Source organism: Accipiter gentilis, chromosome 23 (assembly GCF_929443795.1).
Source record: "Accipiter gentilis chromosome 23, bAccGen1.1, whole genome shotgun sequence".
Taxonomy (NCBI): domain Eukaryota; kingdom Metazoa; phylum Chordata; class Aves; order Accipitriformes; family Accipitridae; genus Astur; species Astur gentilis.
Window position 1 is genome coordinate 23201292 of NC_064902.1, and position 22596 is coordinate 23223887.

Genomic DNA, 22596 nt, shown 5'->3' on the forward strand with positions numbered 1-22596 from the left:
GAGTGGGATTCCTCTCCCTCGCTGATCTCTACTGCTTAGATGTTTGCCTCGGAGCCGGCCAGGACACGAGGCACCCGACCTGGTTTCGGTGTCTACCCAGGGAGGAGACGAGGGGCTTTTTCTCTGTGGTGGCTGCAACAGCCGTACGAGCAGCGGCCACGGCAGTGCCAAAATATGATGCTCCCGAAGGTCAACCAAGGCTGGGGTGCTGCTCTGGGGGTGCAGGTTAAACATGAGGTGCCGGGCAGCCCCAGAGCTTACCTGGGCAACCCCCCCCACCTTGAACGAGCGTACCTGGGTGGTGTGGGGACAAGGCGGGCGGGCAGCCAGGGATTCCCGTAATTGTTGCCCGTACAGTCAAAGCGTCCGACGCCACCAGCGCGCCGGAGCCCCGGTTCGCACGTGAAAAAGCCCGAGCTCTTTCTTTTTTTCAGGAGGTGGCCCTGGCTCTGCAAGACACCGGTCGGGAGTCGGTTGGGGAGGGGTTTTCTCTGGTTCTTGATTTCAAACAAGCGTTTGACCTCAAAGCCGTAAGCGGCTGCTCTGGGGCTGAATTCCCCTTGTGGTGTGGGAGGAGGGCTCCTCGGGGCACCGCGGCGGATACCAGCGTGGATCCCGCCGGGGCCCTGCCCATCCCTGTCCCCATTGGGCATCCGTCCCCGGCGGCCGAGATTTTGGGTGGAGGATGACTCAGGACCCGGTGCAGGAAGGGCTGTGGAAGGAGAGGGAGGCGGTGCCCACCCCCCCCACCGCCCCACCAAGTGATTCTGGGGAACTGAAGCAATCTGTTTATCATGGAAAAACTGCTCTTTGCAGCAATTCAAATGGAAACTTCCCAGAATGACTGTTGCAGAGCTTTCCCCTTGAATCACCCGGCCTCCGAAGAGCCGCTTTCGAAGATGATGCCCTCGGGAAAGCTGTCATCGGCCTCGGCCGCCGCCGCGGTGGCTCCCTCCCTGCAGCACGCAGCCGGTCTCGGTCTCTCCTCGGGGCCGTTTCTATCAGAGCATCTCTGCTGGGTCGGCGGGATGGGAGTGTCTGATGAATAAAAGCAGGTCCAGGAGCGCAGGAGCCCCTGAAGGCCACGGGCTGGGGCTCAGCTCGGGGTCTGAGCCTGGCTTTTGGTCTGCAGACCGCAGCAGGGGCTTGCCCCTCGAGGGACAGGTAGGCGACCGCCAGCATAGAGGCATCCCACAAGATTCACCGCTTGGTTTTGGAGGCCAGAAGGCCAGAGGATGCTGGTCGGCCCCACCACCCACACCAGGTGCTGGAAGGCTTTAGGGGCGATGGCCACCGTGCTCGCCCCAATTCGGGGACCACCCCGGGATGGAGGCTCTGACAGCAGCATCTGCTGCCTTCTCGCAAAGGCTATTTGCCTGTTTTCCCTGCCCGCTGGCTGCCCATCACTCTTTCCATGGTTTAAATGAGTGTCCAAAGGTCATGGAGAATTCAGCCTCTGCCTGGCGGCTCACGTAGCCGAATGAATAAGGAGTGAGTGTGCGACGCCTGACTCAATCCGATCCCGCGTGCAAACCTGCTGGGTGCTCTGCGTCCCGTGCTGACACGGCCGCTGCAAAACCCGTGCTGGCGAAGAGCGTGGAGCACCCGTGTTGCCCACCGTGCCGTGCCTGCAGCCCACGTGCCCTGCATGAGACCCCTCGCCCACCATGCGGCTCCCGAGGGATGCTCCCCGGGCAGCCGGGGTGGCCGGTCCCCGGCAGCGGGCAGGACAGTGGGCGCACCGCCTCCGCCGCGAGGCGTTTCTGGGCCAGCATAACCACAACCGCGTGTAAAGCTCTGAGCCGCCAGCCTCGCAGATTGGGAAAAGATACAAAGGAGCCGGGTGTCGCAAGGGGTGGGAGGTCACGGAGCCGGGCAGGGGCAGGTTACGGCACCCCAGTAATCCCTGCTGCTGGCCTGGCAAAACTGCCGGGGATTTTTCTGCATTTATTCCTGTCGTTCCCGCGGTGCTCGTCCCCATAGTAACAGAGCAGCCCCGCACCGCAGCGTTCGGTGACATCCTTGGTCCCCAGGCGGGAGCCGAGGACCTGCGAGGCCCGTACCGCACCCCGACACCTCGGTGGGGCAGACGACCCTGAGGACAGCTTTCCCGCGCTTCAGAGCACGTCGAGTTCTTGCTGTGTCTCTGCAGCCCTGGAAAAATGAAGAAGAGCTGCCGGCCGAGGGCACGGCACAGCTGAGCAGGCGTGGGGCTGGCCAGGACCTGGTAGGAGCTCGCTCAGGGCAAGGGACGGCCAGGGGCAGATGCTCGTCCCCGGTGCCGGCAGCCAGCTGGGGACCTGCTCTGGCAATGCCATAGCACTGCCACACGTGTGACGAGCAGGAGCCCTGGCTGCTGCGTGCCGGTGAGGCATTAACCACAGAGGGGTTTTCCAGCTGCAGCCGGGCTCCGGCAAACACCTGGGCACTTGAGGTCGGGAGGCATTTGCCACGGGAGCTTTCTGAACCCAGCAGTGAGGCAAAGGTGTTTTTTAAGGAGACCGGCAAGACCGAGATCTCCGTGCAGATCCTGGAGCAACTCGGAAGATGAGTCAAAGGATTCCTGAAACGATTACAGCTGTGAGGTGCAGCAGCACCGACACATCCACTGTCAGCAGCACTGCCAGGCTCCCTCGGCCAGCTGCTCGCGCTTTCCATGTAATAAGACGTATTAGGCAATTTCCCATTAAAAATGTTTATGGGAATATATAAATATTCGCTTATACAGAAATTGCCTGGCCCTTTATGCACAGAGTGGTAGCGAGAGTGACTTGAATTGTTATAAATCTATCAAGAAACTTGAGACGGAGCCTGCTGCACAGCAAGGAGATGGATGTCCTGGAGCCCCGGTGGGGGCTGAGGTCCTCCAGGAGCCGGGATGGCAGCCGGTGTGGGCACGTACGCCTGGAAGACCTTGCTCAGTAGGATGTAGCACCCCTCCGAGCAGGACAGGGCCACCACGGGACCTGCGCCGTGTCCCTCGGCACCCAGCCGCAGGCAGCGTGGGCCGGGTTTTCCCTCGTGTGATTTTTCCGATGGCCGCAGGAAAAGCATGCACAGACCCGATCTGGATTAAATCAAAGGAATTTTTTTTTTTTTTTTCATTTGCTGTTTTACGCACTGACCACCAAACCACATCCTTCAAGCCTGAGCCCAGTGCAATGAAACAAAAACTAGGCCAGGGCTTTTTGCTCTTTTTTTTCCCCTCTTTCTTTTCCCTTAGTGCATCAGTTGGGTGCAAAGCTGGCAGACGCCTCTCCTCCAGCCCCTCTGCTTCCCCACAGGGTGCAGTGCATCCCCACGGACAGCCCCCTCCCAGGGCAGCCCGGCATTTCCCCCACCCCGATTACACCAAACGAACCACTTGCAGCTCCATGTGAAATCTGGGAACTATCCAGATTATGTCCACTGACCACAGCGTCAGTGGGGAACAGATATAGAGGAATAATAAGTAATGACGTCCTGGCAGGTCGTTTTGTCGGGACCTAATAAGATGCAATGTGGTGATCGTACTTAGCTCTCACCCGACTGCATTAAGCAGCCGAGTGTTTTACAGCCTGACTGTGAGATTGGAGCAAACCGGAGGGGACCTGTCGGCAAAAAGCCCCCGGTTGCTGGCAGGAGCGGTGACCGCAGTGTGGCACTGGTCCCCGGGCAGCATGTCGAGAGCAGGGCTTGCATCAGTTGCGATCTGCCTGCATAGGGAAGTTCTCACGTTTACAGAACAGAGAGCAGCTTTATTGTTTTATTTTGCAAACCAAAACCAGCCGGGAGTTTCTGAAGTGTCTGCCATCCCCGCAGAGAGCTGTTTAGTCATGCCTGGTGTGTATGCATGTGAGACAGAGTGTAGGGGAGGGAGTCTCTAGGACTTTGCAAAGATTAAAGATTTATGCTGACCCTTGAATCTGATCCAAGGCTACTAATCTGCCCTGATCCTATCATCTGCTCAGGGTGGATCTATTTCACTTTCCTTTATGGTAGTCCTGACTCACTCCACTCCCACTCCAGGCCAGCCCAGTGGGAATGGGAAGCACTACCACATATTTGTTTGGGTTTGCATTTAAAGCTCTGGACCTGTAGTGGGTGCAGCTCATAAAGGAAACCAGTGTGGATAAGATATGGGTGAGCTGAATGCTTGGAAACCACTCCCAAACACAAGTTGAAGTGGTTTGAAATCAAGGTGGAGTGATGTACAGAAGGCACAATACTTGGCAGCTACGCCCAACGTGTGAGAAAGACATTTAAATCCAAGGTGGTAAGGAAGGCAGGGCATCCAACGTGCTTCCGAGGGAGACGGCTCCTTGCCTTGCAGGATCTGTAATGCCAGGTGTAACCTCTCCAGCAGAGAACTGGGTATCGACCCCCTCCATCTGCCCACCCACCCTCTCCAACTGTACTTTGCACCCCTGCGAGACCTCCTGTGGGAAGCCGTGCCGGGGGTACTGCTCATGCCCCGGCACTGCTCCGCCTGGGAAATGGTTTGCTTGCACTCCATCACCCCGTACTGAAACGCTCCTGATGGCAGCTGGGGATTTAGTATGAAAAGCAAAGTGTAGAGGGAAAACGCAGACTTGATTTTGTGGAGGGCAGAATAAATCTCCTCTGCCCTTGCAAAAAAAAAAAAAAAGGTGTGGCAGAAAGAGAAATAGGAGCTTTCCACTCTCCCCCCGCCGGCTCTCCTCTGCCTCAGCCACACGTGTCAGACGTGGTCTGGAGGAAGGCCGCGGATGCCAGAGCAGCTCGGCCCGCGTGCCAGCCGGGCTGGGGATGGATAACACCCGCCCGGGCACCGCCGGCAGTACCGGAGCCACGGGCAGACAAGCAAACAGTATCAGTCATACGGACCTGGCCCGTGGCTGAACTGACCAGGAGATGAAGAGCGCGGTGTATCCTATTTCAGATCCCCTGGGACATCCTGTTCTCCTGATAACTGATGAAATGTAAATATAGCAAATGCAAAGCGAGGCACTTTCCTACCATGCCTTGCTCAGGCTGCATATAGAAAGGGGCTGAAACCTAGCAGCGCAGTTGGAAACACCCATCTGCAACTGTGAAATAGGCATCATGCTTTATTTTTAGTTTAAAATGAAGTTCCTGTTTGTAAGGCCAGAAGAGTTACAGGAAAAAAAAAGATGAAGCGGGATCATTTACTGCTATTTTTCTTTTCACGTGTCCTTCCTTCCTTCCTCCTTCCTGAGAAATAGGATGTAGCACATCGCCGTTCCAGGCTGCAGTATTCACTCGCAGGAACGCTGGTTTCTGATTCCTCCAAAGAGGCCCATTACGCCTTGTGTAACAAAAGACACCAGTCTCCCAACCACGCCAATTATCCTTGATTTCTAGTTGCTACATGAAGGCGCTTATCTCATGTAAATGAAATGCCGTCTTCACACTGACTCGCACTTCCTTTCTCTTTCATCAGAGTTTTGGGCTGCCCCTGCCAGGCGGGGGTGAAGGGCAGGTCAGGCAGCGGGACTGGGATCCCTCCCCATCTGATCAGCTGAATCCCCCCCTCCTCGGGCAGCTGATCAGACCCAGCAGCGATGGGGTAGACCGAAACAACGGGAAGAATTTGGTCAGGTCAGCCAAATAAGCCTTTTTAACTAGCAAAGCTGAACGCTAATTAGTCTGGTGTCTAACTCCTTGACCCGGCACCCAGGCTGTGCATTTCTCCTTCAGGTGGGGGTCACCCAGACGCCGTGGAAGGAGAGCCGCAGGGATGCGTTTTGGCAGGCGCCCACGCATTTTTCTCCTTCCCGTGCCCCAGAAGGGAAAGGTAATTGCGAGCTGACAGGAGGGAGACTGCGAGCTGCTGATGGGAAATCCCAGCTGAGGGGTTTCAAGGGCGGTGGGAGCTTTGGTGTATGGATTAGGTTGCTTATATATACTATAGCGTGAAGGAAACAGGCGGTTTGGCTAATTCCCTTGCACTTTAATAAAGTAGGATTTGTCTGGTGGGAAAGCGTAACAGTAGGATTTAAGCTGTGTGAGTCTCATGACTGGTGCTCGCCTAGCGGGATGGGAAGAAGGGATGCATCGTTTGCATTCTGGCTCTCCTATGTTCCCGTGTTTTTAAACATGATTTCTGAGTGCCCACAGCTTTGGATGAGCTTTATTTGGGATTAAGTTTATTTTAAAAATCCATATGCTGATACCCGCACCAAATTCTGTAGCCCAGTTTTTCGGAAACCAGAGTGCCCCGCATCTAGGGAGAACCAAGATCATCACTTGGTTTGTAAGTGCCCTATGTCAAGACTCCCATAAACTGCAGAAGGGTAAAGAGGGGGATGGACAGTACACAGAGGGAGAAGGGGCAAATTAATATCTGGTACAGCCTCTGTAGAGAAACTAGATCCTGCTGGGTTTAGTGAGAAAAGCCCCAATGGAAATTTTAAATCTGGATCTGCATCAAATCCTCAAAGTTCAGGGAGTTTAGAACACGGAGTTCGGTCCAGTCCGTCATGCATCAGAGCTATCTGCAAAATTTACATCCTAACATTTTTTTCCAGTGATGAATTCTGCCAAAGATGCGTGCTTAGATGTGAGGTATTTTTCTTCTTTTTCATCCCTTTGCTAATTTAATTCCCAGATCTAAATCAAATTTTTCCATCTCAGGCTTCCATGAGCTGGGATGCATTGTTTGCAGCTATGAAGCTGTTACGGCTGTGTTATGCCCTGTACTGCATGTTGAGACATTGGAGGTGTTTACCTGCCTGCAATAGCAATGACCGAGCGAAGGGGAGGCCTCAAGGTTAGGCACTGGGCTGGTTTATTGCCAAATGGAGTCAAAGTTTTCTGATGTGCCAGTGAGCAAACCATTACATTGCTCCTGCCTTTCTTTTACTCATTATTAAAAGCGGATAAAACCCAACCGATTATTGGGATATTCACAAATATGCCATTGGTGAGGGCCCTGAGCAACCAGGAAGATTTTCTGAGGAGCCTTGAAGCAGCAAGGCACAGAAGCCACGTGCTGGGCTCTCCCTTATTTTTATGCTTTTTTGTTTTCTTGGTTGTAGAATAAGAGCTACTCACAGTGATGCTCTCCAGCAGGCTTTTGTGTATGGCATTAAAGTAAAATCCTAAATTCCCTTTCCTGCTCGTGCATATAGAGCAGGAAGAACTAGGATGGCTGCAGACTATTTCTATTTTCAGATGATTTAGCCAAAGAGAAAATAACTGGATGGCTGGAAGAAGGAGCATTTGATAGGAAATAACCTTGGAGCACAGCTCTCTGACATGATGGTGTGCGAGGTGCCCAGCTTCGTGAGACGACCGTGCTCCATGAAATGCCAATGGGGAACATAACTTCCAGCGGAGACAATAAAGGACAATAAAGACAACCAGATCACACAGAATCCAATGCAAGAGAGACTGCAGAGCGGGCTGGGTGCTCCCTTCTGCTCCTCTGCACCTGATCAAGAAATGGTTTCAGCATTGACATACGTAAAGTTCCTCCTGTTCAGTTTTGGACTCTGACTAGGTGCTGAGGCAATGAGTCGAGTATTTGGCTGGTGTAAATCAGTGCAGCTCAACTGACTTGGTCGTGTTGTACCTGCAGATGTGTTGCTTCTTCCTCCACCGGGAAGATGTCGGCCACTCCCTCACTGCAAGGCAAGAGCGCGGGCTGCTTCTCCACACCGATGCTGTAGGACCGCAGCAGAGAGTGACACCTGAGCAAAAACTCACACCTCCTTGCCCATCACTTCATAGTATCTGGTCTGCAGCCCGCAAGTGAAACTGCAGCTCCCAACACCTGGCATCTGTGCCTGACTGGCTGCCTGCTACCTTTGGGCATGTCGCTTCTCCCGTCTCTGCCTCAGCTTTCCCGACTGTACAACACTTTGTGAAGGACTTTGAATATCACTGATTAAAAAGCATTAAATGAGATCGTCTTGTCCTTCTGGCCTGCTGTACATTATACGGCCACTGTGGCTGAGAACAAACATCCCTCTGTTTCCCTCGTTTCACAGTGACACCCAGTTCCCAGGATTATCTCCCCCCTTGTTCGTGACAACACTGGAAAAAAAACACCTCAAAGATGTTCACGCCGTGGAGGTCGGGGCTGACACATGGACATCACGTCACTGTTTGTGTCCATTCATCTCTCGTTAACAGCTTACCGTAGATCAAACCCCTTGCTTTGGATTTATTATGTGCAATAAAAGAAGATTTGCTGACCCCACGGTGCCCGTGTTCCCCGGGGAGTGCTGGAGTGCGGGTGCCAGCACTGCCGGGCCAGGGGGACCATGCTGCGCAGGGACCCCAGCCCTGGGTGAGGGCGAGGATGAGGGTGAGGGTGAGGATGAAGGTGAGGGCATGTTTGAAGGCTTTGGGCGAGGAGGACAGTTTTGGTGAGGTTGCATCCCCCTCTGCTGGAACATCCAAGCAAAGGCAGAAGAACACCCGCCGGCCAGGGAAAAAACTGAGGTGAGAAAAAAAGAAAATAAATGTGTAAAGAAAGCAAATGAGCCCCGGTGCCCTGGGGTCCGCAGGGGACATGGCGGGCAGCCAGCCTCATCTGTAGCTGGGGGTTCGTCCGTTGCTGGCCGCGATGAGAGGGCTCTTGTCGGGGACGATCGGGCCCTCTGTGGAAATAGGGACCACGTCTTGTTTGTGCCAGGCGTAATCCCACTCCCCATCACGGGAATGGGCGAGTGGGGCAGGGGCAGCGATGCCGGTTGCTGGCAAATACACACCGCCACTGGTCAGCAAGAGGGGAGATGGACGGAGAGGAGCTGGGCACTGGGCATCCCCGTAGGATGGACCCACTCAGGGGTCTGGGACACCACGCTGGGTGACACCATGGGTCAGGCAGGTCCTGACTACGTGGCAGGCTCTGACAGCAGGCAGAAAACAGTGAGTGTAGCTAAGCAGAATTGCAGACAAAGGCAGTGCTTTGATGCTGGATTCAAAGCTGCTTCGTAGCCCAGGTGGTGCCGAGGGGCCGTGGCTGATGGGTACTGAGGTGGAAAACACCTTGGTGGCACTTAAATACGTAAGGAAACCTGAACCGTAGGCACCTAAATTTGTCAGGAAGGGTGCTGCAGAGTTGTCTGTGGTTTCTTGCCAAGCAGCTGCTAGGGAGCCCTACTTCGGAGGTTGGAGAAAATGCGTCCCCTGGACCATCCCAGTGGGTCACCTCCTGTCCTCCACGCCGGGAAGGCAGACACCGGCAGCTGTCGGGCACAGAGCGGCATGTCAGCGGCAAAGGCAGCCGGCACTCGGGGGAAACGGGCAGCAGCGAGAGATGCACTGAGCAGTGGCAGGGAGCGGGGTTCATTTCTAGGTATGGCTGCATGGAGGCACTTTGGCGTAAGGGCAGCTCCCCTAGGCCTGGCACGCTCTCCCACCGGGCTGCGAGGACAGGCGGCTCCTCTGTCCCAAGCACCACTGTAGGAACTCGTTTTTCCCCTCTGCCAGCCCAGGCAGGGTGGGACGCAGGGCTCGTGGTAGCCCCAAGCAGGGTGGGCGACTGTGGCAGCAGCAGCGGCTTGCCACCATGGCCCCATCTGCGTGGTGCCGCCGTGTCTCCGTGGGCATGGTACCTGGGTGGGTGGCTCATGGCTCAGCCTAACCGAGAACCTCTGTGAGGTTGCTGCTTTGGGCTTCCCTTTGGTGCTGGCTCCCTCTAAATTTGGTAGTACACGTGTCTGCACAGAGCTGGAGGTTCAGGGCTCTATGCCCTTCTTGCAGAGGCTCACTCGGAGACTGTTTGTGCTTAGACTTAACACTGGAAGAATGGTTTTGTTTCTTTTTGGATTTAAAATCTAAATTACAGAAAGGGTGAAATGCGGTGACTGAGCTGGCGAAGGCCCTGACTGTGCAATAAATCTGCAAGCATGGGCCTGGCTTTTGCGCAGGGGTCTGTGCAGATGCCAAGGTCTCTGCTAATAAATCTGACTGGACGACCAGGAGGAAACTTTTTTTTAACTTACTGCTAACAGCAGGCCCTTTTTTAACCATCATTTTTTCCCCGCTCCCTTCTGCTGATTCATGCTCCTGCTGTTTCGCCACGGGGAGACGCCAGCATTCCTGAAGGTCATCACTTGCATGCAGCAGCTCACACTGCAAAGTGTTTGCCAGCATCTACCAAATCAAAATGCTAAAACGACGCGGATCATTTATATTTTCACTGTCAGTGACGGAAAATCTTACAGCTTGCCAGCCTCGTAGCTGCCACGTTTCCAGTCTGCTAGACTACTAGAAGGTAAAGGATGTGCCTGAAAGGTAATGCCTCCCAACAAACCCGACACCAGGTCATCTCAGTGGCACGACAGCCTGCAGATTTTCACCTATAGGCAGTCCTCCTAGAGATTTGGAAAACCTAGGGTCCAAGCAAGCACCCTTCTGACATACCAGCCTGTCTCTCAGAAAAACAAGCAAGACACTGGGAAATCAGATACTTCTGCTCACGTCAGGAGTCACGCCGCTGCCTGCAGCCCCAGGGTCCCTGGGGAAGTAGGGCTGTGCTTCCCTCACTGGCACCTCCCTCCCCTTCTGTCTCTCTCCTCCCCAGTGCCTTGAAGACTTTATGCTGTCCTGGGCTGCAGAAAAGAGGCAGGACTGAAAGGCATGCTAGCAGCATGCAAACATCTCTAAGAAAATAAGAGTTATGTTTTAGTTCTCAAGGCGTCTCTCCCTCTTCATGGCAAAGGAATATTTCTGGTTTAGCTCAAGCAATAATAGCACAAGAGACATGTTTCTTTTTCAGGAAAGCTGTAGGGAAGACACAGTGAAATCCTTCCTTCACTTCTTCAGGTTCTTTAGTGAGTATTTATACCGCAGCAGTACCAAAATGTCTTGCAAAAGAGCAATCCCTGAGTTGGGGATTGGGAAGACAGTGTTACAGGCTGCGCGGTAGACTTAGGAACCATCAGTTACTTTAATGTCCGTCTCTTTAGAGGTGACCGCTAACCTTATCCTTTCCTTTAAGCATTTGTAACATAAGGATGACACATATCTCACACATGCTATCATCTGCCTTTGTTTCTTTTGCTAATATTTTAAGTGGGACTTGAAAATGCAGAGCTGGAAATAGCCCCCAGCTGCCAGTGCTGGGCTGGGCCCCCAGCCAGGGCCAGTTTGTGCGCACAGGTCCTCCTTAGCTTCCCCAGCTCCGAGAGCTTCTTCCTCCCTCGACAAGGGAGGATGCCTGACCTGGAAGGCACCCGCAGTTTCTAAGACATTTTACAAATGGCTGGCTCAATCCTTCTTGAAAGAAAATCAGTGTCAGAGCGAACTGATGACACAAACAGGACGTGTATTTGCCTCCTTGAAGTACAAAACGTGAACTAGCAGAAATGCAAAATCTCAGAACAATATCGACACTATTATTTTGCCATGGCTCCTTGCTCAGCAGCAGGGGAAAGTGCCACACAGCAGGCTTCTGCAACTCATCAAATCAATTAGTTTCTTTGTCTGCATCAGCTAGTGGGAGTAGTCTTTAGCCAAAGACAAATTAAAGAAACGTCCGGTAAGATATTTTGAGAGGAGCTGTCCTATTTTCTCATACTAATGAGAGACTCAGAAATCTGTGCACAATTTAGCTCATTATTAGAACTAATTGGTGCCAGGCATTCCATCCTCTTTGATACGGCTAACCATGGGTATGAAATTTTCTGAGTTAATGAACCATAAAATGGATTAAGAACTTTCAAAGTGCAGTTCATATCACAGCTTAATTGGAAGGAGTGTAAGTTGGCTTTTTATGGATACAAAGGAAAGCCATGTTTTGGGGTGGAAGAGCACATGCACAGCTGCCTTCCCTGCCACTGGGGAGCTGGGAAATTTCTAATTTCAGTGCTGCAGAGTAGTGGCATTTGATGGCAGGCACCTTCCACGAACACTCCACAACATGCCGTGCAGCTGAGAAGGATAGAAACGTTGTTTTTTTTCTCTGCGTGCAGTATTTACCACTGCTCCTGCGTAACGCCCTGCAGAGAGAAAGCAATTAGTACCGCTCTCCCAAGGTCAGGAGGGCTGCCAAGCAGATAAAGGGCCAGCCAGGGTGGTGTGGATCCTCCTGATGTGGCCGGCATAGCTGATACCAGACTATTGTGCCCTAGTGTGCGGTCCCAGTGGTTTCATAACAATCTCACTCTAGTTGCTTTTTCGCACCTCTTTGACACTAGTCTGATGAGTAGATTTGTCCCCCCTTTTCTTAATGCAATGGCTTAGAAAAGTAATGCAGTGTGCTTTAGAAAATTTTCTTCTGGCAGTGATGGAGAACCCTTTGCAGGTGTCCCAGACGCAGCATGTAGCATTGGGTTGCAGGATCCCCACAACAAACATAGCTCACACACACCCCTACACCCCTCTCCTCCTGGTCAGCGCTGATTTGGCACTGTACAATACTGATTAAATACACCCTATTACCTTTTGTGATGTCAATGTTTTCTTGAACGAGCATGGAAAAGTCTGAAGCTTTTCTCCTTTGTAGCAGTAACAGAGTATCTTTTCTTTCATTATCCAAACATTATGAACTTTTATGTTTCAACTGAGGACACAGCAATATGTAATTTCATATTATTACAGAACTTTGGTAATTTGTAATTTAAATAAATGCCAAAGAGTGTACCTATTAAAAATATATTTGGAATGATGTATTGTATCACTGGGTGAATCCAGTGATTCTCCTCTTGTGTTGTGCAACCTCCAACCCACAGAGAATTTCCAGGAAATGTCTAGACACAGAAAGTGATGATCTGATCCCATTTTTATGTGCTCTCTTCTTCTGATATGACCATCTGTAGACTGGTCCTCCTCAGATGCCAGAAATATCCTGCAAGCCATGGCATCAGTAATTGCATTGCTGTGAGTGCTCTGCACTGCCGCACTAATGAGTGCAAAGATTCCCAGGGTGCTTATGCAGACAGCTGACGGTGGAAATGGGAAGCAGAGTCGAAATCTAACAGCCTGAGAAACCCTGTGTGGAACAGTCAACAGAATTATGTACCCAGGTTAGTGCTCAGTGCTGTCTTTCTGAACATAGTGAAAGGCATTTTGGAGAGTCCCATAATTTGAGGTGAATGCCAAGAACATACTATTAACATGGTGTAACAAATTTTATCATTACACAGCTTTTGTTACACTACACATTATAGCAGGATTTTACTGGGCGAAATATTCATGGTGTTCAAACACAGACATATGAGAACCTGAAATACTCTGCGACTTCACCAGGCTTGAGAGAACAGACACAGCATCCCCATTTGCTGGCTCTGGAAGAAGCTGATAGTAAATCACAAGTCTGTTGCCTGAAAACACGCTACAGATGAGAAGAGACTTCCTCTGCACAGAATCTGCAGCCCATGTAAAGTGTTGGTGATATCTTTGCAATACAGGAAGAGGGGGCATCATGTTGTTTTCAGCTATAAAAGTGCTCTCGCACTATTTTGTTCCAGTGGGTGAATTAGCAAATTGGATTTGCTCCCAGGAGTAAAATATTCACTTATCATTTCATGGAAAACATGACTGCTGTATAAGATGTGCTGTTGCCTGTTCCACATCTGTTTGCAGTGAGCTATGACATATACCTCAGGAAGCTTTTATCTCTGAAATAATGATGGACATGCAGAAGCAACTGACCACACAGACCAGCTCTTAAGCTGGCTCTTGTAATCTGAGTGCCTTAGCATAGCTTCAACCTTCCATGAAATTTTGAATGTGTAGAAGTGCAAACCACAGTCAGAAAGGGACTTCTGGAGATATTATTCTCCTGTGCAATTGTGTAACAAACAATTAATAAAGAATATTAAGGGCTGCCAGGTCCTCAGACAAGGAATGAAATATAAACAACAACCCGTTATTTTGCCCCCTGCAGCAAGCTGATTAGTGCCCTGCACTCCAGTGCGAGCTCAGGGCGCTCTGTGTCTTTTCTGATGAGACCTGTGTTGATAATGATGATTAGTGATGACTGTACTGGGATACACCAATATGTTTCCTGCATGTTTTATCTGTCCTCTTACGTATGTCCATGCTAAAATCCACACTTGTGATGTGCAAGTATTATGGCTGCACTTACCTCATTAACGGTGGCAATGCAGGAGTCCAAACCAGAGGAAAGCCTGCAAAGGCACGTGGAGGCAAACAACGCTGGAACCACACCTCCGCAATGGGCTGATTCTACTTCAAAATATGGTTGGTCTCAGCTATTAAATGTGTTATTCTCGGTGTTTGGGGCGAACTGTGGTCTTGAGGCACTAGAGGGGAGAGCGGAGCCGTGCTGCTGCAGGGGTGCCTGGGGAGGTCGGTGCGCGCAGCGCTTGGCTGCCCCAAATTCATCAGCTGTACACGCTGCTGCTCTCTTCATCCAGGAGTAGAAAGGCTGTTTGCCAGCTGCATACATTACATCAAGGCCTGCCCGTGTTTAAAAGCAGTTCCTATATGTGACTTTTGTTAGCCGGGGACTAGGCTAGCTAAGCTGTAGCATTTCTCTGAAAAAAAAAAGGAAAATGTCTGTTAGCTTCTGGGGGTACTGGGTCATACCTGGTGCTGTATTTGCTGCTCTTTGCAAATAGGAGCAATGCCAAACAATGCCAAAATGCCCAGGTACTAATCGTACTGCTTCCTTGTGTGCTCTTCTGCACCGTCTGAACTGCTTGGACCCTCTCTGTTCATTATTCACCCTCCATAAAACTACTTAACCTGCTTCCCCTGCTCCCCTTGGAGCCGGGATGTCCGTAATCACGTAGCTTGGCCAGGGGCGATGGGGGGAACGGAGCCCAGCCTGTGCTGGTCCTTCCTCTCTCAGCACGGTGCTGGGGTGGGGAAAAGCAGCCTCCTGCCTGCGTTGGGCGAGACCTTCGGGTTTACGGAGGCTGCGTGGCTGGGGCTGTGGGTCCCCAACAGCCATGGAGCCAGTGAGTGTCTGGAGGCAGAAAGTTTCTAGCTTTGCCAGGGTTACTTTGCGCTTCAGCTCTCACTAGGGAGGAAAATCATCCTCAGCCTGATCCTGATGCCCTGAAAAATGCTGCAGAATTAATGAAGCACAGCAAGCTAATGAAGCATAGCAGAGAGCCTTGACTCTGATTCCACTCTTCAGGCAGTGGCTTAGGTCCTTTGTATTTGTAAAATATTTTGAGAACCATTGCAGCCAAGTGCAAAATGGTAGGTGTTTTCCAACCTGTTGACAACCAACAAATCCTATTTAATATCCATTAATATCTCTTAATTTGAATCATGAAAGTTTTTCTGCAATGTCAGAAGAAATTCTGAAGAAAAAGATTGTACTTCAGGAGAACGGAAAATATTCTTATTGCTTGGGCATCTTGCAGACAACTCACGATTTTTTTTCAGCTACATCTTTATTTGCTCAGCTCATGTCCCTCCTGCCTTGGCCTCACACTGCAGAAGTCACCGCTGAACTACCTGGAGAGCTGGAGCTACACAATTTGTGAACGATACAAACATTGGGATCCTCAGCGGTGTCCCTCTGGAGGACAGATGATTAGAGAAGCTGTGGAATTTATTATGTAAATGATGTCTAGAGCTTGTAAATCTGTATCACCCCGCTCACCTTTCCTTTTAAAAAGCATGCCGACGTTTGCTTTCTCATTCTGCTGTTCTCTGAAGTTGGGGGATTTCTAATCTCCTGCTATTGGCTTTACTGTTACAGAACTAGGCTTAACTTGGCTGGGAATGAAAATAACCACTTAGAGCTACCTGACTGGCACAGCAGCAAGGTCCACAGTAAATCACCTGAAAAAGCCTATGCAAAATGCATGGATTCCTGGCAGAAACTTCTAGAGACCGGCTGGTTATGTGAGAGTAATGGAGAACAATGAGGTTGTGTGGGCTGACCCTTAGCTTTTGGAAGTTCTAAGAGCACACACACAGTTTTATGAGGTATTTCACTTGCTTAGAAAGTACTCTGCACGTGAAATCACGTGAAAATATTACGGTTAGCGTTTCTTAATCCTTAGTCCTCGGCAAGCCCAGGATTTGCCCGCAGGCAGGCTGCAGCTCAGTGGTTCAGTGGACAAAACAGAAGCTCTCAGGTGGCCAACTCGAGAGAGTGAAGTTAAACTGCAGGTTGCACCAAAGAAGAGCCCCCGCGATCCACATCTTTTGTAACTGGAGCTTCAACTCAGCGGGGTGCTGCTCTCCACCCTGCTGGGTGGCTCTGAGGGCCTCGCTGGGGGCACTTCTGTCAGGCCAGGCGGAGCGGGAAGCTGGGGACGGGTCGGGGGGGGCGAGGGCCGGGAGCGCAGCACGGCTGCCGGGGGGCCACCGGCAGCCAGAACGGCGAGCCAGAACGGAGTTGGGGCGTCGAATTGGGCAGCCCTGAAAGGCCTGGACACCCTCCCGCCCAAGATGGCGGCGCCGAGGGTGTGCGAGCAGACACCCGCCCCGCCCAAGATGGCGGAGGCCGAGGGCTGGCGGCAGACGCCCCGCCCCTCCCCGCCCCTCGCGGCGCGGCCCCGCCTCCTCCCCGCCTTCCCGCCGCCGCCGGTCCTCCTCCGGGGCGCAGAGCTCGGCGGTTGCCGGCAGGGGGCGGTGCGGTGCGCGGCGGCGCGGGGTCCGCCGGCGGGGCGGCCTCTCTTGGTGCGGTCATATGACCGCGGCGCGGGGGCGAGCCGGGCCGTGTGGGAGCGCGCGGGTGTCGGGCAGCCGCCGCCGCCGGAGCCGAAGCCAGAGCCAGACTCCGGTCCCCCGCCGCCGCCGCCATGCTGGCGCTGCTCTCCCGGCTGCTGGACTGGTTCCGCTCGCTCTTCTGGAAGGAGGAGATGGAGCTCACCCTGGTGGGGCTGCAATACTCGGGCAAGACCACCTTCGTCAACGTCATCGCGGTGAGCGGAGAGGGCCGCGCCGGGCCGGGGGTAGGCCGCGGCGGGGCCTGGCTGGGGGGGGGGGGGGGCGGCACCGCGGCCTGTGCGGGCCCGGCGGGAGCGGGCTGGAGACCAGGCGGGGCCGGGGCCTGGTGTCAGCAGACCGCGGCTACCGCCTGCTCGGCACACCCCACACCCCCCCCCCCCCCCCCTTTCTTCCCCGGTAGGCGGTGGGGGTCTCGCCCGCCTCCCGCGTTGGGCTGAGCTGCTGGGACGGAGCTGCTCCGTTGGGCTGCCGGGGGTGGGAAGCAGGGACGTGTGCCCTTGCTGGGTGGGCTCGTCGGAGAGGCGGCTGAGCCGGCCGTGGACGGCCTCGAATGGCGTGTGCTGTGGGTGTCTCCATCAACCTTTGTGCGCTGGTGGGGCCGTGGAGACGCCGGTAGCCGTGTGGGAGCAGAGCTCTGCGGTGTGCGCCGAAGGCTTGTTTCCGTCGGCGTACTAGTGTGGCTGGGTTTGCGTAATGTGAAGATAGCATGATGTGTCTTCAGCTGCTTTCTTCCATTTGACCTTTTTCTAGGGGTCCTCAGTAAATGATGTAAACGTTTCCCGCTCACGGTTCTTCTCTCAGATTTTTTGTGTGTTCTGACTCCCGAAAGCTGTGTCAAACGGTCTGCTTTCTCTTAAGGTGTGTGCTGAGAAGTACAACTTCCGAGTCTAACAGCAGCAGGCTGCTCAACTTGGGCCTACTTATCTGATGATCTGCTTGGAGCAGATGATGGAAGGGTGTGGGAATCCTCCTACGTGATGCTTTTCCATTGTTGAACAAGATAAAGAGTGGCCTGCTTCAATGGCTTGTTCAGCTTCATCAGTGTCCTGTTCTGTGGATGCATGTGACAGAAAACATTCAAAGAGACAAGCCGGAATTCAGAAGCCCTTGTAGGGAGGCTGAAACGGGAAACCAGGGTACCTCTTACTTTTGCATAGAGTGTGACTGACTTGAGTCCAGCGCACCTAGAAGGAGAAAGCTGATGTCTTCAACCTTAGATTGAGCAGACCTTCACCTTTTTATAAGGCTTAATATTACCGAGTAGTTTTATGAACTTATTTATTTAAGTGTCAGTTGAACAAGTTACTGGATAGGAAAAGGACTCTCTTGCAGCTATTCTTAATCCTTGTTACACTGACTAGCTGTCAAAATGTAGCCAAGCTCTTGTGTAGTAGGGCACGTTAGCACTCAGTGGGCTTTCTGATAACGATGTGAACTGGATCTGCCCTCACAAAAAGTAGCTCTTCCTCTGACTAGTTATGTTAGGTGAAAGTTGCTAGACTAACCCAAGAATGCCAGAAGCCTTTTCTTTCACACACGGTAGTGGCTGCCACTACCTCTGGACTTGGATTTCTAAAAATGGAGCTCTGAAATTGTTGAACAACCTCAGTCTGTGGCTGGTGAGCTGATACTGATCGGTGTGTTCATGCAGCTTTGGGCACTGAGGTTACTCTGCAGGCTTTTTGTCTTCTGGAGTCCTGAATGGTGATGGCACTTGGTAAAGTACTGCTTTGCCGCTCTGTCTGTGTAGTACCAGCAGCACATCTTCAGGGAGTTATCTGTGAAGCAGTGGTGCAGATATGTGAAGTAGTACAGAATGGTTTTAGTAGTTGCACATCAGTTTAGTCCATCTAAGTTGTCTCAAATGGTAAAAGTACACCTAAGTAAAGCTGACGTCTGTATCCAGCTTGCTTTCCTAGGGGTTGAACCTTGCAAGGTTTCAACTGCACATTAGGATCACACCCAGAAATTTATCTGCGTAAGTGTCATTCAAATAGCCTTGCAAAACTGAGTGAAATAAGGAAGCTGTTATGCGTAATGATACAGCCTAGTTAGCTGTTTTAGGTTTGGAAGTAGCAAGTCACATTTCTGAAGTTTTTAATGAGGGAATCTAGTGACTCTTTACAAAAAACAGGGTGAGGGGACTTGCTCAGGCTTTTATTACTGGTTTTGAAAAAAAATAGCTTGAGCTTCAGTTATCAGCACAATATTGCTTCTTACAGGAGTCGTGCCATCCATGGCATGAAGAGCTAACTTCTTGTTAGTTGCTTCATTGACTGACTTTAATTCAGAGTATGCATTTGGAAATGAATGCCAGAAAGGAGTAACTGCTCTCTGCAGGCCAGTTAATGGTTTCGATGGATGTAGCTGTCAGGCGTTGGGATTCCGTAAAACTAAAATGAAAGGAATGACACAGCAAGATGCTAGTCCTACAGAGTAGCTCTCAAAGCTGGGTTACATACCAGGAACTTGGTATGGTTTATAAGGCTACATACATTCTGTTTAACAAAGGGCTGTTACCAGTCTCTTGGCAACAGTGAGTTTAATCTAATATAAATCTCTAATATAATCTATGCCGATCAAATTGAGCGTATGTAACTAGAAATAAAACTCAAGCCAATTACACGTGAGGCTTGATGCAACACCTGACTATCGCTCAAGAGGGAAGGCCATGAAAGGCAGACGGTCCAGTTCTAGAATAGTGTTTTTCTAGGTTGCTAGCTGGTTTGGGCAATATTTATTCCTCCAGTGTAAACAAGCACTTAGTTTGTAATCAGACCAAACTTAGTTTGACTAGAAGGTTTAAAAACCAACCTTAGCAGTGAAATCTAGTTATAGCTGGATACAACTGATGCAGCTTCTGCTTCGCTAAGGCTCCGTATTAGTCACTGTCTCTAATTAGATATTAAGCATAAGTTTTCCGTGTGCGTGAGTAAACTTGTTCACAAGGGAGGATATCATTTCTTCCTGGTCCTAATTTCCATAATGTAGATGGCCTATGGCTCTTATTCAGAGAAACTGCATGTCATCCCTGTATTGCATCTTGAATTGTTAGCTTCTTATCCGAGGGCTTGAAATGGCCATCACTTACTGGAGTCTGTAGTATCTTCTGTCGTTTGCATCTCTGCAGCTAGTGTCTGTGAACAGGCTTTCATCAGACTTGCTGTCAAAGCTGCGAGTCCCAGCCATGCTGGTGTGGGGAGGTACAAGAGGCAACCGAGCTCCACAGCCATGTGATGCAACTGAAACATGACTCAAGTAAACTGACTCTGCTTCCAGGCTGCGGGCAGTGCATGCTGGTGAATAATGGGACACTTGTTCAGTTTCAAAAAATACTTCATGGAAGAGTGGTGTTTCCTATTGTGAAGTCTTGCTTGAAGCCCAGTAGCTTGATTCTTGATCCAGGCGTTTGGCACTCGAACACTGAAGCTCGATAGCCTGATCCTCAGCGGGCAGGAGAGGAGAACTGCAGGGGTGGGAGGGAGTCAGACTTTCCCGATACAGTTGTCAGGTTTAAGAGCTAAACTGAACCTATCCTGGTGTAGGATAAATAAGATCCATTTTTGGGATTTGTGTCAAAGCCTGAATTAGTGTGTTTTGTTTTTTAACTTTGGAATATCTGACAAGCCTTTGAATGAGGCCTTGGTTTCTAGAAAGAAGCAATTTTTGAAGCGCCTTTCAACAAAAGATTCCTTTGGCCAGTTGGGAGCTGTGGCTTCCTTCTGTCCTCATGACTTTTACAAGTAACTTTGACTTAAAGAAGTCATACTGGAGAAGTGCAGAAAAAGATTGTTCTAAAGAGCTTCACTGCTGCTCTAGTGCTTTCTGAAACACCCAGGTGGGTCATAAATAGCTTATGTTGTCACTTCATACACATAGTAGTTAAGTGAGAAGGTTGATACATTTTTAAGCAAAGTGTTTCTTAATCACAGAAGTCTCTTGAAGTGGATTGCCTCACTTCATTAGGTAATAAAGCTAATATGAGGTGACTCATATTCCGGTTAATAGTTGGGTTTTTCTTGAGGTCCTGCTTGCTCTGCCCCAGGTGGTCTGAAACAGGTGACTGAAATTGGAATCTACTTTTTCCATTGTGGTCTTCCTGTATAGCACTCTTTTAAGCAATGGAAGAGCCTTACCCGTAACATCTGGAGAAATATGCTTTCATGACTATCAGAGCATGAAATGACCTAAGCTCTTACATGACAGACTTCTAGATAGAAATGTGCCTTTTTAGGTCTTGTTTCACTGCTGAGTGGTAGTTATATGATAAGCAGTCCATGTCTTTTTGAATATTCCATTGAAGTCAGGGTTGGGGAAATAAAAAGGCATTTTCTTGTCAGAATAAGCTATTTTGCTTTCTGCAGCAATCATTCATAGAAGTGCTGTTATAAAGCTTTTCAAGGGACTGTTAGATCACAAGGACTGAAGCTTCTAAACTAGAGTTCAAGCTGCTGAATGTGATCACAAGTAGCTGAAACACTGAAGTATTTCAAGAAGGAAGCTAGACTACAGAAACTAGAGAGTTGATATGTGCACATATGATGCACTTGTTGGTTGAGGCTATGAATGCTGCAGAGAAGGCTTAGTGTAGGGGTAGCTTTATATAATGCTAAACTGACTCTGATTTATTTTTTTTTATTGAAGAGATTTCGGAGAGATGCGGCATTTTTCTTGGTGTGAAAAGAAAGAAATTTAGTGATGAAGAGTGGGGCTTAAGGTAGTATGCTGGTTCAGGTGGATTGGGAGTGTCCTGGATGGAATTCATACTACAGTGATGTTGTCTCCTAGTTGGCTAAGCTTGTTTGTGATCTCTTCTAGATGGATGAGAAGTTTTACAAGTAAAGATAAAAATCTTTGTTGTGTAGTAACAAAGCCTATATGAAGAAATTTATCCAATAACAGTCATGAATCATGTTAGCTTTATGAGATGCAAGCTAAAGGCTGCCCTGACCTTTTCTGTCAATGCAAATAATCTGCTTGTGCAGGTTGCAGAATCAAAGACTGGTAGCTGTGAATTGGTGGTTGAGGACCATGTGGATGGACTATTGTAACTAGCATGCTTTCCAGTGCCAGCAGGAGAGAGCTACCACTCTAGCTGGAAAGAAAGAAGAGGGAACGCCAGTTCTACTGCTGCAGTTTAAGTTCTGCCTTTAATGGTTCCTTTAATGTATTGAAATGAATTTTTAAGGAAGATACAGGAAGCAGGAATTCCAGTCTTACGCTCAGTTACTTGATCAAGCTGCTTAGGGCTTGGTGCTGACAGTCTGGTAAGCATAACTCCCTGGAAGTTGGCAGTCTTCTGGCTGTAGCTTATGGCTACAGAGAGGCAGATGAAGTAGCCAGAGTGTAGTTTGTTTTAGTTTTTTTGACTCAAGACAACTGGAAATGGTAGGTGTAGTAAGCAGCTCGTTTTAATATTGACTAAGTATTAAAAAAGACTAAACTTGCATCCTTTGTACGCTTCTGGAATGTTAGGTGATATTAAGTTAAACGCTTGTCCAAAGTCTTCTGATCCTACCATCTGGGAAGTGAACTGTACCTGTAACTGGCATGCTGCTGGCCCATTCCTGAGGGAAGACTTCTGGGGGTGCTGGCTGGCAAAGCTGCCCCTGGCCTGCTGGTGGGCTGAGGGAGAGGGCGCAGACCCAGAGAGGCAGTCTGCCAGTGTTACAGGTAAAAAGCAGTGCTTGTGAATGTGGCTGTGCTTCGGCATGTGTGGTGGTGTTTCAGAGCACCCACCAAAGCTAGTGTTAACTGGTGTGTGACAGACTTGGATCTGCTAGTGAGATGGAGGGTGAAATGCATAAATGCTACAGTCTGTGCAAGAGTTAGTGTTAATACTAGATACAAGGTGAGCTGAACCCAAACCAATTCATGGAGGTAGGTGTTGGCCCTGAACTAGATTACAGTGCAGGGACTTAGTTCAGTCTGGAAGCAGTTTTGCTCCTCTGAATAATCTTATCCAACCTAAGTACTCAGGCAGGTAAATGGGTTCAT

At 50.4% G+C, this 22596-nt stretch overlaps 1 protein-coding gene across 2 annotated transcripts in view; it reads left to right on the forward strand.

Annotated features, from left to right (window-relative positions):
- The window catches only part of ARL8B (ADP ribosylation factor like GTPase 8B), a 45815-nt gene that overhangs the window by 10815 nt on the left and 12404 nt on the right, over positions 1-22596 (forward strand). Inside the window, exon 2 of one of the 2 annotated variants that reach the window (XM_049826257.1) lies at positions 16654-16823. In XM_049826257.1, coding sequence (XP_049682214.1) covers positions 16671-16823 — 153 coding nt within the window. In that variant the 5' untranslated portion in view covers positions 16654-16670. Of the gene's footprint in view, positions 1-16575; positions 16824-22596 lie in introns of those variants that run through there. The other variant, XM_049826258.1, reaches the window with a different exon arrangement.